This window comes from Alosa pseudoharengus, unplaced genomic scaffold (genome assembly GCF_046254945.1).
Source record: "Alosa pseudoharengus isolate Yale_2024_CS ecotype anadromous, Long Island Sound unplaced genomic scaffold, YU_APseudo_1.1 YU_APseudo_1.1_scf_1, whole genome shotgun sequence".
In the NCBI taxonomy this organism is placed as follows: Eukaryota; Metazoa; Chordata; class Actinopteri; order Clupeiformes; family Clupeidae; genus Alosa; species Alosa pseudoharengus.
The window spans coordinates 33,714,303-33,726,644 of record NW_027468564.1 but is presented as its reverse complement, the minus strand read 5'-3'; the positions used below and the strand labels follow the sequence as shown (position 1 = coordinate 33,726,644).

General features: G+C 43.6%; 1 protein-coding gene across 2 annotated transcripts; it reads right to left on the bottom strand.

Annotated features, from left to right (window-relative positions):
• Window positions 1-1,102: 1,102 nt before the first annotated feature.
• LOC143125940 (NACHT, LRR and PYD domains-containing protein 3-like) lies at window positions 1,103-10,498 on the bottom strand. 2 transcript variants are annotated; one of them, XM_076287804.1, is made up of 8 exons: window positions 10,416-10,498; window positions 7,786-9,567; window positions 6,577-6,747; window positions 5,074-5,244; window positions 4,369-4,542; window positions 3,475-3,648; window positions 2,074-2,120; window positions 1,103-1,641 (listed from the first exon to the last, which is right to left on the bottom strand). In XM_076287804.1, the coding sequence occupies exons 1-8, from the start codon at window positions 10,463-10,465 to the stop codon at window positions 1,103-1,105; spliced, it is 3,108 nt and encodes a 1,035-aa protein (XP_076143919.1). In that variant the 5' UTR covers window positions 10,466-10,498. The 2 variants fall into 2 exon arrangements, with proteins under 2 accessions (XP_076143919.1, XP_076143911.1); XM_076287796.1 differs by lacking the exons at window positions 5,074-5,244; window positions 10,416-10,498 and having other exon boundaries at window positions 7,786-9,578.
• Window positions 10,499-12,342: the final 1,844 nt, after the last annotated feature.

Below are 12,342 nucleotides of genomic sequence, written 5' to 3'. Positions count from 1 at the left end.
TGTGCTAATCCATGTTCTATCTAATTAGATGCAACTGTTCTCTTCATGTTTAACATAACATTCTGGAAAACAGGTGCTGTATATTACCACTAGAGAGCAGTATAAGTCACTATACTTCTTTGAATAGAAGGGGAAACAAAATATCAGTAGGCTATGTGAAATTTAACTGAAAGCATTTCTCTCAATTAAAGTGGTTTCCGTAATTCATGTACAACCACTAACCTTTTTTTGGTTCAGAAAAGGCACACATCATGTTATGGAAGGAATGGCTGTTTATTAAATGGAACTCCACTGGAACAGGTGTCAGGATTGAGCTGCATATGACATTTAGGTAGGTTAGGGAAATGAATGAACTCGTCACACGTTTATTCAGTCAAAAAAGGTTCTCCACGGGGATGCATGTGCAGTCCAATAACACAGAGAAAGGTCAAAATGGTCATTTTTTTGCTATTTTGAAGACATTTTTGGTGTGTGTGGATGTGTGTGCGTGAGTGTGTGTCTGATTCTAAGCATGATGCTCAGGTGCTGGAGATGTGTACGCATGAGAGTGTCAGCCCTTCTCTGCTCTCTGGGCTTGAGCGAGTTCCTCAACAACTTACCAACACACTGGATGAGAGTACTAGCATGTGCTGGGGGTTGCTGGAGGCTCATCTCTACCATTATCATTATCACCATCATCTTTATCATCTGTAGTTACTTAGTGGAGGCCCTGCTGTGCAGAGTGGAGTCTCCTCAGGACGTCAGCCAGGGTTGCAGACTTGGGGGAATGTCCTACTCCTGCATCTGCAGAAGCTGTGCGATGGCGTGAGGTCCAGGTGTCTTACCCAGGGGCCCAGAGACTGTAGCCTCAGGTGGCTTGTGGTCAGACAGAACTCTCGATGCAAAGGCTGCTGGGCTCAGCAGTCAGTCAGTCAGTATTTTAGAAACGCATGCACAGAGGGAGAAAGGACAACAGGGGAAAGACGATGCTACACAGTGGTGACAAGACAAGAAACACAGATAGAGAGAGACCCCCCCCCCCCCCACACACACACACACACATACACACATAGGAATGTGTAAACAGGAGTGTGTGGCTCTCCTCTCCTGCAGGATTAGGAAGTCATGTGATCTGGCACAGGGACACTGAGGAGTCATAATATCCAAACCTAAACCCAGGATAGAGGGGCTCAGTGAATGTGGAGTGGAACGTGTGCAGGTGGGTGAGTGTGTTAGAGGAGACGTTGTAGAAGGACAGAGTGCCTACTGGCCAGTCCAGGTACACTCCTACTCTGCTGGAGTGGGAGGAGGGGTCAGGTATGGCAGTCTTCTTATTATTGTGCCAGGCAGAGTAACTGTTACCAGAGTACCTCAGTCTCCAGGACGTGTCATTATGTCCAAACCCACAGTCATCACCCCTCCCTTTTCTCTGGATGCTTTTATAGGCCACTGCTACTTCCGCCCCATCACCACTCCACTCAGCCTCCCAGTAGCAGCGTCCAGACAGACCCTCTCTACACAGCACCTGATAACAGTAGTCAAATCTGTCTGGGTGGTCAGGATACGGCTGCTCCTCCCTCACATATGTCACCTTTCTGTTCCCCTCAGAGAGAGAGATAATTCTGTGTGCTGTGTTTGGGTCCAGTGTGAGCTCACAGGCATCTGCAGAGAAGAGGAGAAGAGAGAGGAGCAAACATCCTCATCAGAATGGGATAGGAAAGGGCACACACACACACACACACACACACACACACACACACACACACACACACACACACAAACACAAACACACACACACACACACACACACACACACACTTACACACACGAGACAAGTGAAGGAACACACATACATACACATGAAGAAACAAACACTAACACACAACTTTGCATGAACATGGAGCTCATGAACATGCCCCCAGAGTGTAGCACTGTAGCTTCCTGCAGCAACTCAATCTTTGTAGAACCTATTGTTTTTGTTTTGTTGTTTTTTCCGCACTGATAGTACTCAGTGACATCAGAGATCTATGTGGAAAATTGCTGGAATTCTCCTTTGATGGTTGATCGTTTTTCAGGAAAAGTAAAAACACTCACATTTTCTCAATCCTGGTTTAATCCTGCACTCTCCTCCATGGTCATACCTTAAGAGGGATAGAAGAAAATACAAAACTTTAAGTATGTGAACTGAGACAGTAATATTACTACAGAGTCTGTATATCAACTCATCAATATTTCTCTAGAATTACTTCTATGTTAAGCAAAGTGAAAGTAAAGTGACTGGGATTTATTGTGTTAGTGTGTATTTATCCAAAAGCGACACAGACTCGAATCGAACCCAGATTGTGCCAGATTGTGTCCCGCCAACAATCTTGCGGTGTTTGTCTCCCGTCAATAAGGATTTCAAAAGCTGCTGTGAAAAGGATGGGAGAAATTGAACAGCCTATTGTAATCCCCAGTCAAGGCTTCCTGTGTCTTATAGCAAACGCTGAGGCTGCCAAATTACTGTAGCTGGATACCAGGTTCTGGATCCAAGTTGGTATATTGAAGAACTCAAGGACAAAGCTGATTAGCTGGTGGGGAAACTGAGTCATTTTCTAGATCCAGCCAAACTACATGGAGGTCTGCCTTTACATGTTTGGCTGTCTGAGGCCCCTATCTTGCACCTGGCACAAGGTGGTGCAAAGCGCAACGCAAAGCTTGTTCGATGGTGTTTTAAGCCCCCACTGTCGACTTCAAGGCACCTACAGTAACCCTAACCTGAACCTTAATCCTAACCCTTGCCTAACCCAGGTGCCTTCCATGCAGCGCTGCCTGGAAGACAATGTTGGGGGCTTAAAACACCGCAAAACGTATTCTTATCTTACACCCTGTCAGTGGCGGATTTCTTTTTACTTATTAAATCTTGCGCCCTCTAAACACCCTCTAAAAAGAATTACGCCACTGACCAAGAAAAACATGGTCTATAGTGAAAGGCGCATATAAAGCAGAGCTGAAGATGCACTGTCATGAGATGTAAGCAGCAACTCTTCTGCAGGATAAATATCCTTAGGATTTTTATTCAGTCATTCGAACATTACTGGGGTAAATGTTGTTTTTTCAGGCTATGTTTTCGATGGTTCAAAGGATGTTACCCCCAAAGTACACCCATGACTGATTAAGAAACATAAGAACAACCTTTTTGCACCAAGTGCCCAACGTTTGATCAGATAATCACGCCATTAAATCAGTGAATATGGACTGGCCATGCCTTTAATGTCTATAAACTTCACGCCTCTGACTATCCGTTTCTGATCGCCAAGAGAGAGCCCTAAATCTGCTACCAGATCATGGTTGAGTGGAGGAAACAGTACTTAAAGGGCCACAACATGCCCAGTTTAGTATGTGTGATTTAATTATCTGTAAACATGAGAGAATATCCAGCCTCCACACTAAAAGCTCTCGAACACAGGACAAATGGATGAACAGCTCCACTAGAAAGATGTAATACACACTCACATGAAAGTCTCAAGCTTACAGTTGGGATCATCCAGTCTGTGTGTGAGCTCTCTGACACCTGAGTCTCCTGGGTGATTGTAGCTCAGATCCAGCTGTTTCAGGTAGGAAGGGTTGGATTTGAGGGCAGAGGACAAGAGAAAACAGCCCGCATGTGTGATGAGACAACCAGAGAGTCTGAAACAAGAGATGTTTTTTTCTCATTATAAATGGAAGACATTGCATTGAAGGTACAGTATACAAGCCAGTTGCAAATTCAGTCAGTTTGACTAAAAATCCACAACAATTTGTCATTCATGTACAGATCATTATTAACAATATTCACAAACATTTCAAACAGGTACACTGGCACATCGGGTCAGTACTACACTGCCTGGCCAAAAAAAACGTCACACACTCCAATATCTCATTGGACCGCCTTTAGCTTTGATTACGGCACACATTCGCTGTGGCATCGTTTCCACAAGCTTCTGCAATGTCACAACATTTATTTACGTCCAGTGTTGCATTGATTTTTTGCCAAGATCTTGTATTGATGACGGGAGATTTGGACCACTGCGCAGTTTTCTCCATCACATTTCAAAGATTCTCAATGGGGTTAAGGTCTGGACTCTGTGGTGGCCAATCCATGTGTGAAAATGATCATTTCTCATGCTCCCTGAACCACTCTTTCACAATTTGAGCCCGATGAATCCTGGCATTGTCATCATGGATCATATGTCCGTGCCATCAGGGAATGGAAATGGATGGAATGGATGGAATAGCCTGGTCATTCAGTATATTTAGATAGTCAGCTGACCTCATTTTTTGGGCACATACACATTGCTTAGTTAAATCCTGGTGGTGACCTTTTTTTGGTCAGGCAGTGTATATTACATTACACTCCTTATTACTGACCTCAGTGTCTCCAGCTTGCATTGTGGATGTCTTAGTCCCACACAGAGCAGCTCCACTCCTTCATCCTGCAGGTCATTGTCACTCATGTCCAGTTCTCTCAGATGGGAAGCTGCACTTTGCAGTACAGATGCCATCATTCCACAGCTTGCTTTAGAGAGGTGGCACAGATCGAGCCTGTTTCAAATGAGAGTGGAAGGTCAGTCTTTGAACACTGGACATTTTCAAGGCCATCCGTTAGCACCATGAGGTCACTGTATCTCATGAGCATTGACACACGCACAGATGAGCGAATCACTCACATTATGTACACAGCAGGGACATGGAGAAACACTACATCACACACTCTGCAGCCATGCAAATAACTTGTTGTTGCTGTTCTTGCTGTTTAGTGTCAGGAGGACAACAAGCGACTTGTTGACCCTAGAGGTTAACTTAAATAAACTCTAAACTCTAGATCTAAAGTCTAAATGCACGTACAGTAATAAACGTTTTCTTTTTTCTTTTCTGCTATTCTGAATGTGTATCACTTATTTCTATTGTTCTGAGATGGGAAGGTCTCCCTTGCAGCACTGCTGACATCATTTCACAGCTTGTTTTCGAAAGCTGCTACTGACTCTGTCTGTTTTAATACATACAGTAGCTGATTCCAAAGATACAGGCAGCATACAGGCAGCCAACAGTGCCACAATATTTGTGCACACAAACCTTAAACTTGTCAGTATACAGTTGGGGCTACTAAGTCCCGCAGTGAGACAATGAAATCCAGACTCGTTCAGGTCATTGTGACTCAGGTCCAATTCCTTTAGAGAGATTGCGGACTGCAAAGCAGGGGCTGCAACTTTACAGGATTTCTTTGTGAGCTTAGAACCAGTAAGTCTGCATAGAGTGAGAGGTCAAGAGACAGAGAATAAAATATGGCATGGTAGCATGAACACAAACAAATAGTACACTGTTTAACATGTTATAGGACAAATTATTGGATAAATTATAGGACAAGAGTAGAACCAGATTGTAGGATTAAAACAAAAATCAACACAACAAACAAAGAAGGAACAAAGTATTCACATGTCGACTTTTTTGCCGCGGAAGAGGCAGGATATGTGTAGACAAATGCCATATTGGCTTAATAAACAAACCCCATGCATCTCTATGGAGGATTTTTTGAGTGTTGTGTCTCCTCATTAGAAAGTCTCTGGAAATAGCTACTATTTCCTTATAGGTGTCACAATCAAAAAGTCTGATGGGATGAGACTCTGGGGAAAGACATACTTTTCAAAACTCTTTCCAAATCCTCTCAAAATATATTACCAGCCAAGGCAAGCACACAGTTTCAGTAAGATGTGGACCACAATGAGGTGCAAAGCATGAGCGCATGTCTGACACATACGTCATAAGAAAGTTCAGCACAAACCTTAAAGTCTGCAGTTTACAGTTAGGGCTACTTAGTCCGGCAGCAAGAAGCTGAGCTCCAGACTCCTCTGTTAACTTACAACCAACAAGTCTGCATAGAGTGAGAGGTAAACAGACTGATAATAGATCATGGCATGGTAACATTAAATAATAATTAAAAAATACACGTGTTTAAAATATTATAAGACAAATAATATATATATATTTTTTAAAGTTCAGTTCAGTTCAGTTAACTTTATAGTCCCAAAGGGAAACTTGTCTCGTAAAATACACTGTTTAAATATTATAAGACAAATTATGGGACAAATCATATTACAAGAAAACAAACAAATTATAAGATACATTTTAGGACATAGGAAAGCAAAACATACAATAAAAAGAAATAATGTGCATGATGATCCATTTGTGCTTGGCAGAATTTGTGAGATACTGGCTAGTTTTTGGAAAATGTTTGTGTTATTTAAGGATAACCATGATTTATTATCATATAATTGTGTGTGCCCTTTTTTAAATAGTAATGATCACTGAAATCACTCAAATAGCCCTGATAAAAAGTTTACATAGCCTTGAATGTTTGACCTTAAAGGCCTACACACAAGGCCGGTGAATGGGGCAATGTACACAGCAAGTGGAATGCAGGACTATCTTGTACAACAGTCATGACTGTACTGTTATGTGTGACATAAAGGTCTAGTGACAAGTAAACAAAATCAAATCATTTTGGCGGGTTAAGTTTGTGCTGGCTTTCCAGGCTAGGAATCTATATGTGTTTAGTGAACTGCTTACAATATTACTGACCTAAGGGTCTCCAGACTGCAGTTTGGACTCTGTAAAGCAGATAGCAGCTTTTCTCCTGACATCTGCAGGTCATTCTGACTGAGGTCCAGCTCTCGTAAGGAGGAGTTTGCATACTGCAAAACTGACGTCACAATCTCACAAGACGTCTCCATTAGCTTACAGCCAGCAAGTCTACAAGAAAGTGAAGGGAAGACAAAAAATTGTAGTTTGGGGTAATTTATTAGATGTCTGCATTTAAAACCTTCATTTACAAGAAAGATTTGATTGCTACACTTCTGAAATGATTTGGTCATAACAGCTGATAAGGAGGGAAAACGCCTTCTCCCCTCTGAATGGTAAAGTGACACGCCCACTCCGGGTTAAAAAACAACTATTTTCTGGTTCAAATTCCGAACAAGTGCCTGTTTGGTCGAAATGCTCCGACCAGTTCAAATGTTGGTTCACGAATGGGAATGGAGCCGGTTCTTTGTAAAGTATGAAATTAGCCTATCTATTTCTACTCTACAGTCTAGCAGCTCTTTTCCATTATGATTTGATTCTAGCGACGGTGCTTCACTGGGGCTATGACCATGGGGGCTCAAGAACAGGCCCCCAGAGTGTAGCACTGTAGCTGCCTGGTAGCTCTGCCGGGGGCAGCCATGGCCTACTGGTTAGCACTTCGGACCGGTAACCGGAAGGTTGCCTGTTCGAACCCCGACCTGTAGGCATGGCTGAAGTGCCCTTGAGCAAGGCACCTAACCCCTCACTGCTCCCCGAGCGCCGCTGTTGATGCAGGCAGCTCTCTGCGCCGGGATTAGTGTGTGCTTCACCTCACTGTGTGTACACTGCATGCTGTGTGTGTTTCACTAATTCACGGATTGGGATAAATGCAGAGACCAAATTTCCCTCATGGGATCAAAAGAGTATGTATACTTATACTTATAATTATAATTATACTCTAGCTGTTGGTTGTAGCAACTTGAGCTAGGTAGAACCAATTGTTTCCGTTTTTTCCGTACCGACAGCACTAGGTGACCTCAAGAAACAGAGATCTATGTGAAATATTGATGGAATACTCCTTTAAGGTAAAAAAAAACCCTTTAGGTCTGCTTTAAATAGTATCATGCAACCTGTAAAAGCTCCTTATAAAGTTACCTCTATGACAACAGGATTACACTTACAACAATTCAGCCATTCAGCAAACATTTTTTCATGTAGAAATTAACTCACAGAGCCTTTCTGCAACATCTCATGGCTGGAAACAGTCTCTTGGCACGTTCTGGAGAGGTTTTGTACTTGTTCAGGTCAAACTCATCCAGCACTGTATCAGACATCAGAAGCACATGAACCAAGGCTGAACAATGAACCAGTGAGAGCTGTTTCACAGCACCTTTCTCTTCCTTCAGGAAAGCCTGGATTTCATCTTGAACAGAAGAGTCATGCATTTCCACCAGGCAGTGGAACAGATTTATCCACCTCTCAGGTGAGATATTTGGTCTCTGCATCAACTTGAGGTTATTAATTGCTTTCTTCACACTCTCTGGGCTGCTGTGTGTGTGTGTCAAGATGCCAAGTAGAAGTCTCTGATTTGACACCAGAGAAATGCCATGAAGGAAACGAACAAACAAATCAAGGTGTCCATTTTTGCTTTCCAACGCTTTGTTCACTGCATTCTTCAGCAGCTCATCTAGAGGTACATTGGGTAAAGACCTGGACTTTTTGCTTAGAAATGGTTTCAGGACCTCCATGTTCTTACTCATGTAGGAGGTAAACAAATGAAGTGCAGCAAGAAACTCCTGGATGCTCAGATGCACAAAGCAGTAGACATTCTTCTGGTGAAACACACATTCTTCCCTGAAGATCTCAGTGCACATGCCGGAGAACATTGAAGCTTCACTGACATCAATACCACACTCTCTAAGGTCTTCCTCGTAGAACATGAGATTGCCATTCTCCAGATGCCTGAAAGCCAGCTCTGCCAGTTTCAATATGACACCCTTGTGGGATTCCAGGAGCCCCTGTCTATCTGTCTCACTTTCCTCTTGATACTTCTGGTTCTTCCTGGTGGTCTGGATGAGAAGGAAGTGTATGAACATCTCAGTCAGAGTTTTAGGGGCTTCCTTCCCATCATCCTGTTTCAGTATTTGCTGAAGGACAGTGGCTGAGATCCAACAGAAGACTGGCATGTGGCACATAATGTGAAGACTCCTGGATGCCTTAATGTGCGAGATGATTGTGTTGGCTTGATTCTGGTCACTGATCCTCTTCCTGAAGTACTCTTCCTTCTGTGGGTCATTGAACCCTCGTACTTCTGTCACCTGACTGATGCACTGAGAAGGGATCTGACTGGCTGCTGCTGGTCGGGAGGTTATCCAGAGGAGAGCAGAGGGAAGCAGAGTTCCATGAATGAGGCTTGTCATCAGCACATCTACCGATGATGATTGTGTCACATCAGACAACTTCTGGTTCTCTTGGAAATTCAGAGGAAGTCGACTCTCATCCAGACCATCAAAGATAAACACAATGTGACAGTCTTTATATTCACCATCCTGTAGCTCCTTAAGCTCAGGGTGGAAGTCAAGCAGGAGCCTCTGAAGACTGTACTGATCATGTTTGACCAAATTCAGCTCACGGAACGGAAGCACAAACATGAAATCTACATCCTGGTTAGCTCTCTCCTCTGCCCAGTCAAGGATGAATTTCTGCACTGAGATGGTTTTTCCGATGCCAGCGATCCCCTTGGTCATCACAGTTCTGATGTGTCTCTCCTGTCCAGGTAAGGGCTTGAAGATATCATTGCAGTTGATTGCAGTGTCTACTGTAGATTGTGGTCTGGATGCTGACTCTACCTGCCAAACCTCATGTTCATTGTTCACCCCTTCACTCTCTCCCTCTGTGATGTAGAGCTCTGTGTAGATCTTGTTCAGGAGTGTTTGAGTCCCTGACCTTATGATGCCTTCACATATGCTCTCAAACTTCTTCTTCATACTGGCTTTATGGGTCATCAGTACTCTGGTCAGGACATGGTCATCTGTTTTGGAATAATAATAATAAAAAAAACAGTTTAATACAGGTGGTGTGTGTCTGATTGGCAGCGAACAAACAAACAGACACATACATACATAACAATAATTAAACAGACATCAGTACTGCACACAGCTGACTGGTCATTTAGTCCAGAATAGCAACAATGAAAACTGGTCCCTGGGTCCAGCTCTTTGGAACAGTCCCTTAAGAACAATTGTTCTGAAATAAATATTTTCAGACTTCCGACTTCCGTATAACATACCTGTTAATTCAGCCCTGTTGACTGGAGCATGCTCAGTTAAATTGTTCCGCCCAACACTGGAGACAAAGAGTACTTATATGGTAAATGCACTGAACCAATAACAGCACACACGCACACACACACACACACACACCACACACACACACACACACACACGTGTACACACACACACACACATGTGTACACACACACACACACACACACACACACACACACACATATATAATATATATAGTAACTATATATAATGGAAGGAACACCACTCCATCATCAACCGGCCATGCACAGGAGCTCCTCACAAGATTTCTGACCAGGGAGTCAGAAGGATAGCCAGAACAGTAGCCTAAGAGCCAAGGACCACTCGAAGAAAGCTCCAGAAAAGACTCAGAGGCAGCAGGTACAATCGTTACAGAGAAAATCAATACACTCCATCTCCATCCTCAATCCATATAATACCCATTGATCCCCCAGCACCTCTACACACACACACATACACATACACACACACACGTAAACCTACAACTGGCACAGTAGACGTGAGGATATCTGGGGGGAAAAGCTGATGACTCACTTCATATCTGATTGGGATGGTCCACTGCTGAGTTTGGGAGGCTGATCCATGGACCAGTCACTCCTTATGGACACACAGCTGGGCACTGGAAACACTGGTCTGTGTGTCTGTGTCTGCAGAGAACAAAATTGATTTGGCAAGTTATCTTCACAATGGTGGTTCAAGAAGAAATGCCTATGTCTATCTCGTTCTTTCTAACACTTGTTGATTTCTCTCTCTCTCTCTCTGTCTCTCTCTCTCTCAGATCAGACACACACACACACACACCTACAGCTGGCACATAACAGTAGACGTGAGGATATCTGGGGGAAAAATCTGATGACTAACTTCATATCTGATTGGGATGGTCCACTGTTGAGTTTGGGAGGCTGATCCATAGACCAGTCACTCTTCATGGACACACAGCTGGGCACTGGAGACACTGGTCTGTGTGTCTGTGGTCTGGAGAGAACAAAATTGATTTGGCAAGTTATCTTCACAATGGTGGTTCAAGAAGAAATGCCTATGTCTGTCTCGTTCTTTCTAACACACACACACACACACACACACACACACACACACACACACACACACACACACACACACACACACACACACACACACACACACACACACCTCCAGCTGGCACATAACAGTAGATGTGGCAACTACAAACAGACAGTCACTAGAGGCTAAGTGAGGAAGATATAAAAACACTGTTCGGACTCGTTCCAAACAAACGCAGATTCCTCGATGACGTTAACTTTGTTTTTATTGTCCAAACTCCAGGTAAAAACATCCAAGCAGCTAGGCAGGCAAGTCCAGACATAAAGTGCTAGTGCAATGTGCAAAGATGCAATAAAGTGTGTTGTTTCTATACAAAATGATTAGATGTGACAGGATACGGTCAACAAAAATGTGCTCTCCCTACTCACCCACTCTCTATGCCGCCATACCTATGCCCAGGTGCCTATATCCATTCATTCATTACTACACCTATGCCCATGTGACTTCAATACCAATGACAGATATCAAAATAAAAGTACCAATACAAAACGCACACACACAACATACAGGAAGTGGCATAAGGCCGCTACAGTAGACATGGGGATATTTGTGGGGAAAAGCTGATGACTCACTTCATATCTGTTTGGGGCGGTCCACTGCTGAGTTTGGGAGGCTGATCCATGGACCAGTCACTCTTCATGGACACACAGCTGGGCACTGGAGACACTGGTCTGTGTGTCTGTGGTCTGCAGAGAACAAAATTGATTTGGCAAGTTATCTTCACAATGGTGGTTCAAGAAGAAATGCCTATGTCTGTCTCGTTCTTTCTAACACACACACACACACACACAAACACACACACACACACACACACAGTAGACGTGAGGATATCTGGGGGAAAAAGCTGATGACTCACTTCATATCTGATTGGGGCGGTCCACTGCTGAGTTTGGGAGGCTGATCCATGGACCAGTCACTCTTCATGGACACACAGCTGGGCACTGGAGACACTGGTCTGTGTGTCTGTGGTCTGGAGAGAACAAAATTGATTTGGCAAGTTATCTTCACAATGGTGGTTCAAGAAGAAATGCCTATGTCTGTCTCGTTCTTTCTAACACTTGTAGATTTCTATCTCTCTCTCTCTCTCTCTCTCTCTCTCAGATCAGACACACACACAGACACAGACACACACACATACACACACACACACAGCTGGCACATAACAGTAGACGTGAGAATATCTGAGGGAAAAAGCTGATAACTCACTTTATATCTGATTGGGATGGTCCACTGCTGAGTTTGGGAGGCTGATCCATGGACCAGTCACTCTTCATGGACACACAGCTGGGAACTGGAGACACTGGTCTGTGTGTCTGCGGTCTGGAGAGAACAAAATTGATTTGGCAAGTTATTTAAACAATTCTTGCAATTCTAAACCTGC

Excerpts from the sequence above, each read along its gene's own strand:
- LOC143125940 (XM_076287804.1), bottom strand. The coding sequence starts at position 10,465 with ATGGATCAGCCTCCCAAACTCAGCAGTGGACCATCCCAATCAGATATG. Across the intron at positions 4,543-5,073 it reads TGTATACTGACAAGTTTAAG|GCTCGATCTGTGCCACCTCT; the intron begins GTTTGTGTGCAC and ends CATTTGAAACAG. Across the intron at positions 2,121-3,474 it reads TGTAAGCTTGAGACTTTCAT|GTATGACCATGGAGGAGAGT; the intron begins GTGAGTGTGTAT and ends ATCCCTCTTAAG.